The sequence below is a fragment of the Onychomys torridus genome, chromosome 2, assembly GCF_903995425.1.
Source record: "Onychomys torridus chromosome 2, mOncTor1.1, whole genome shotgun sequence".
Taxonomy (NCBI): Eukaryota; Metazoa; Chordata; class Mammalia; order Rodentia; family Cricetidae; genus Onychomys; species Onychomys torridus.
Genome location: NC_050444.1, coordinates 158,309,381 through 158,315,130, shown reverse-complemented (window position 1 = coordinate 158,315,130; position 5,750 = coordinate 158,309,381). Strand labels below are relative to the sequence as shown.

The 5,750-nt window shown below is 48.9% G+C and overlaps 1 protein-coding gene across 1 annotated transcript; it reads left to right on the top strand.

Moving 5' to 3' along the window:
- Positions 1 to 2,739: 2,739 nt before the first annotated feature.
- LOC118578024 (PRAME family member 12-like) lies at positions 2,740 to 5,279 on the top strand. The gene is made up of 3 exons (XM_036178635.1): positions 2,740 to 3,032; positions 3,842 to 4,423; positions 4,748 to 5,279. The coding sequence occupies exons 1-3, from the start codon at positions 2,740 to 2,742 to the stop codon at positions 5,277 to 5,279; spliced, it is 1,407 nt and encodes a 468-aa protein (XP_036034528.1).
- Positions 5,280 to 5,750: the final 471 nt, after the last annotated feature.

Genomic DNA, 5,750 nt, shown 5'->3' with positions numbered 1-5,750 from the left:
TTCTGGGGTTCAAACTCAGGTCCTCAGGCTTGCCTACCGAGGGATTTTACCCACTAGCTGAATCTTGCTGGCTTAGAAAAGAGCCTCCCCCTCTTTTTAAAAGTACAAGTAAAATCCCTTAGGATTGCAGCAAACAAGAAATCTATAGTTTTACACTCTGTGAAGAAGGGATCTTATTTGTTACATTATGTTATGCTCGTAATTGATTTGGTTCGCTTTTAATAAACTGGTAAATTCCTTGTGTTGCTCTAGTGAGAATGGGAAAGAAAAGGAAGGGCTGTGGGTGTGGCCCAGGTGGTATAGTGCTTGCCTGGTGTGCATGAGCTGGCATGAGCTAGGTTTCACCATACTTGCCTCAAATCCCAGGATTCAGATGGGGATCCAGTTCGAAGTCATTCTTGGTTCTGTCAGAGTTCAAGGCCAGCTTGGGCTACTTGAGATTCCATTCTCTCCCTACCTGACCCTCCCCATAAAGATGTGACCCTGTCTCAAAAAAGGAAATAAAGTAAAAGGAACCATTAAGCTGGTCAGAGACTTGCATGGTGGCAAGTGTCTTTAATCTCAGCACTCTGGAAAGCAGAGGCAGGTGAATCTCTGTGAGTTCGAGGCCAGCCTGGTCTACAAGGTGAGTTCCAGGACAGCCAGGGATGTTACACAGAGAAACCCTGTGTTTATTTTTAAAAAAGGATGAGAATGTATTATGTATTTCTGGTAATCTTAAAAGAAAGGAGACTGGCTGGAGAGATAGCTCAGAGGTTAAGAGTACTGACTGATCTTCCAGAGGTCCTGAGTTCAATTCCCAGCAACCACATGGTGGCTCACAACCATCTGTAATGAGATCTGGTGCCCTCTTCTGGCATGCAGGCATATATGCAGGCAGAATACTGTATACATAATAAATTAATAAAATTCCTTTTTTTTCCCCCCCGAGATAGGGTTACTCTGTAGCTTTGTAGCCCAGGCTGGCCTCGAACTCACAGAGATCCGCCTGCCTCTGCCTCCCGAGTGCTGGGATTACAGGCGTGCGCCACCACCGCCCAGCTAGTAAATAAAATCTTAAAAAAAAAAAGAAAGAAAGAAAGAAAGAAAAAGAAAGGAGACATTTTTTTTTAATAAGGAAGGATTTTTTTTTATATATAGTAAAATAAAATTTTGCTTTATTTTTTCCAAAAATAGGAAAGGAAAGATGAGGGGAGGGAAATGCCAGACAACTTAAGCTTAATGCAGAAGTGAGTCACACAATGTTAGTGGAGGATGCAGCTTAAAGATGGTCTGTGTGGGAAAAAGAAAAGAAAAAAAGGGGTTGGGGGTTTGGCTCTGTGGTAGAGCGCTTGCCTAGCAAGCACAAGGCCCTGGGTTTGGTCCTCAGCTCGGGGGGTGGGGGGGTAGGGGGGGGGGGGGGAGCACGCCTGTAATCCCAGCACTCAGGAGGCAGAGGCAGGCGGATCTCTGTGAGTTCGAGGCCAGCCTGGGCTACAGAGTGAGTTCCAGGAAAGGTGCAAAGCTACACAGAGAAACCCTGTCTCGAAAAACAACAACAACAAAAAGGGAGATAGAGGAGGTCTCCCTCCGGGTTCTTGTTTCGGGGAGAGGGGAGATTTGACAGGATCTCAAGTAGCCCAGGCTGTCCCGAAACTCCTAGTGCAGCCGACCTTGAACTCTTGATTCCCTGCCTCTACTTTCTTGAGAACTGGAACTGCAGTCATGGGTCAGCAGGCTCTGCTACTTTTTGTCCTGAAACTACCAACAGGAGCCCTGTGACTTTGGGTAGATAATCTAGTCTTCAGCCTCAAATCCCTCAATCCAAGATGAGGGTTGTAGCTTAGTACCACTTCCAAAACAGCAAGGGACCGGGCGCAGTTATGAGCCTCATTTCCAGATGGGCGAGGGTTGAGTGATCTGGTCAGTCACAGAGGCAGTGGGAAAAGAAGTGATGGACCTCTTGTAACCCTTGTTTCCCAAAGCTTCCAAAAACATTGGCTCTCTCCTTTTTAAAACACAACCCAAATGGTCCAGACACAGCCTCCACCTTCTCTTCTCTTTTATCAAGCACCCACCCCCTCCGGTGAGCTCCCTGATCCTTACTTTCTCATGCCACCCAATGCTGTGTCTTCCCAACCTTGTGACTCTTCTGTGAGGCTGTGTTCTCCCAGGCAAGGAAGATAGGGGAACCTGTCACTGTTTTCACCCAGCTCTAGTCTTTTTCTTGAGACAGGGTTTCTCTGTATAGCCTTGACTGTCCTGAAACTCTTCTGTAGATCAGGCTGGCCTCGAACTCAGATCCACCTGTCTCGGCCTCCTCAGTGCTGGGATTAAAGGCGTGTGCCACCATCACTGGGCTATTAATTAACTAATTAATTTTTTTTAATGAGAAGATAGCAATAGTCTTACAGCCTCCTAAATTGTTCCCAGCCACGTTCATTGCTAGAACTGAGAATGACTGTGTTGGTCCATGGGACATTCTCAGTCCTTGTTCCAGGGTCCTGGGTGGTGATAAAAAAAACTTTCCTAAAAAGCAGAGTGAGCTATCAGGCTCTTAGGACCACACTGCAAGGTGAGAGGGCACAATACAACAGGCTCCTGTTTGGAGCTGGATGGGTAAAGAGGATTATTGCTAGAACGGTGGCTATGGGCCTGAGTTGGTTTCTGGGTTGAGAAGAGAAGGGCTTCTTAATCCTTAGCCTGAAAAGGTGTCTTCTCTTGGACATTTCAGGACCATCTCCCTGCAGATCCCTCAGGATGAGCTTCCAGGCCCCACCCACACTCCTGCAGCTGGCAGTGCAGAGGCTGCTGAGGGAGGAGGCCCTGGCCATCTCTGCTCTGCAGGACCTGCCCATGGAGCTCTTCCCCCGACTCTTCCAGGAGGCCTTCACCCGCAGACAGTCTGCCGTCCTGAGGGCGATGGTGCAGGCCTGGCCTTTCCCCTGTCTCCCATTGGGGGGTCTGATGAAGATGAAGGATTCCTACCTGGAGACCTTACAAACTGTATTGGATGGGATCGATACACTGCTTGGCCAGAAGGCTCACCCCAGGTGAGGAAGACCACTCCAGAAGGGAGGCTCCAGAGTCTAGAGTAGGGAGAGCTAGGGTCAAGGAGAATAGAAAACGGAGGAAGGTTGGAGGCTTATGTTGGCCTCAGGAGGATTTCAGAAACCGTTGGACCATTGCTGAGCCATCTAGGTAAAGGATTTGAGTGTTTGGGAGTGTTTAGGACAGATGTAGCTATTGTGATTTCTTTTATCCTTCATTAAAAAGGAAAACTCGGGGATAAATATTAAGGATGTAAACCTGAGAGAACTGTAAGTGACCACAACACACCACACTGTCCACCTCCCGGCTCGAAAAGGCTGCTCAATCCCTCGGCCCCACCTCTTCCTCTTCTGAGGGCCTCCCTCTCTCTTCTGAGTCTGCCAGGGAACTCCATGATCCATTCCAGCCAGCTGAATGTGAACCCCATCTTTTGAACCAATGCTCGACTCCCTTGGACATCAGACCACAACACAGAAAAAAATTCCCATAATGTATAGCTATGGCTGAAGGTGCCTACCCCTGCCTCTTCCCATTGATGCTAGAAGTAGGGCCAGGCCAGATTAAAGAGGAAGAGATACAAAGCATCAAGATAACTAGAAGGAACAGAGAAGGAGTAAGAATAAAAGGTTGTGCTGATCTGGTTTGGTAGTGCTAGCCTGTAGTTTCAGCCCTCAGCCTCAGGCTATAATCTGAGGCCAGTCTGGCCTTCTTGGTAGTGACAGGGAGACTCTATTTCAGGAAATGGAAAAGAAGCATGATGGGGAAGGGTGGGTTCTTGTCTTAATTCTTAGACTTGTTATTTCTCCCTCAGGAGCCACAAACTTCGAGTTCTGGATCTGCGGGCTTTGCACAGGGACTTCTGGAACGTATGGGCTGGAGATAAGCCAGATGCCTGCTCTCGAGTGGTCAAGCGTAAGAGGAAAACACAAGAGAGATGTGCAAGGATAGGGGCGGAGCAGTCCTTGAAGGTGTTTGTAGACATATACCTCAAGCCAAGAGCCCTGGATGCGTGCCTGTCCTACCTCTTCCTGTGGGTGGAAGGGAGGAAGGGTTTACTGCAGCTGGGCTGTAAGAAACTGAAGATCTCCACGATGGCTATCCAGAACATGGTGAAGGTTCTGGAAATGCTGGATCTGGACTGTATGGAGGAAGTGGAAGTTTGCTGCACCTGGAAACTGTCCACCCTGGCCGGCTTTGCTCCTTACCTGGGCCAAATGAGAAACCTCCGCAAGTTCCTTCTCTCTCATATCTGTGAGCCTGCCTCCATTTCCCCAGAGGAAAAGAGGAAGTTGATCAGTCAGTTTACGTCTCAGTTTCTCAACCTGGAGTGCCTCCAGGAGCTCTCCCTGGACTCTGTCTCCTTCCTCGAAGGTCAAATGTACCAGGTGCTCAGGTAAGGGAAGATGGAGAGCTTTCCCTGAAGACCGTAGCAAAGCCTTTGCCTTGTTGGAACAAGATAGTGATATAGCTAGAGTTGGGGTTCTCTGCTTTAACAGTGAGGAAAGGAGCTGTAGGACTGTGGGCCAAGCTAGTCCTACAGTGACGGTGCCAGACCTCGCGTTAGAATGGGTAATATGAGTGGGCAGATGCTAAGGGGCAGCACAGTGGGTATTGACCTGTATCTGGTGACCTTATAGCAAATGATCCACCCTACCCCAGGACTCTCTAACCTAACCATCACGACTTGTAAAAAACTAACTACGTGGTCTCTTTCTAGGTGCCTGGAGGCCCCCTTGGAGACTGTCTCTATCACCGACTGCCAGCTTTCAGAATCAGACTTGAAGTCCCTGACCCAGTGTCCAGGCATCCGTCACCTCAAACACCTGAACCTAAGTGGTGTCATACTGACCAACATGAATCCTGAGCTCCTCCGAGTCCTGCTAGAGAGAGTCGCAGCCACCCTGAAGACCCTGGACTTGGAGAACTGTAGGATTGTGGACTCCCAGCTCAATGTCTTTCTGCCTGCCCTGAGCAGCTGCTCCCAGCTCACCACATTCAACTACTTAAGGAATCCCATTTCAGTAGCTGTTCTGGAGCGCCTGCTCTGCCACACCGCTGGGCTGAGTTGCTTAAGCCTGGAGATGTATTCTACCCCCTGGGAGATTTATGGTGCCCAGGGTGCTTCTCACCACAAGCGGCTAGAACAGCTCCGTGAGGAGCTGAGTAGGACAATGAAGCCACTGAAACGCACCAAAACAGTGTGGTTCAGCATCATTCCCTGTCCACCTTGTGGCAACCAGGACATGTGAGTCAGAGCCCAAGCTGCGCTAGGGCTCTGGTCCTATCTAACTGGGTACTGGTGTGCCAAGTCCTTCTAGCTCTTGGAAGCAGATTCCTTCTGCAATAGGTGAATCCTGAAGAGGACACAGAACCTATGGTCTCCGTGTGTTGGGTGGGTGTGGGAGGGATGGGTCAGGCAGCAAAGGCAGCCTCAGAAAAATGTTGACCTGGGAATTGATGGGAACTTTGGGACATATGTATTCAGAAATAAGAGGTGACATTTCTAGAATCTGGATGAAGAAGCACTTGAGGTATTTCGACCCAGGTAAAGAAATGGCCAGTATGTTCTTCCTCACTTCACGCTATAGGGTGAGTGGAATACACCATGATTGTTATTGTAGCTTTGTAGGCTTAAGTAGCCATCAACAGCTACCACCTTCATCTCCAGCTCTGTTTGCCCACTGTCATCTCATCCACCCAAGAAGGCCACAGTTCTGTTC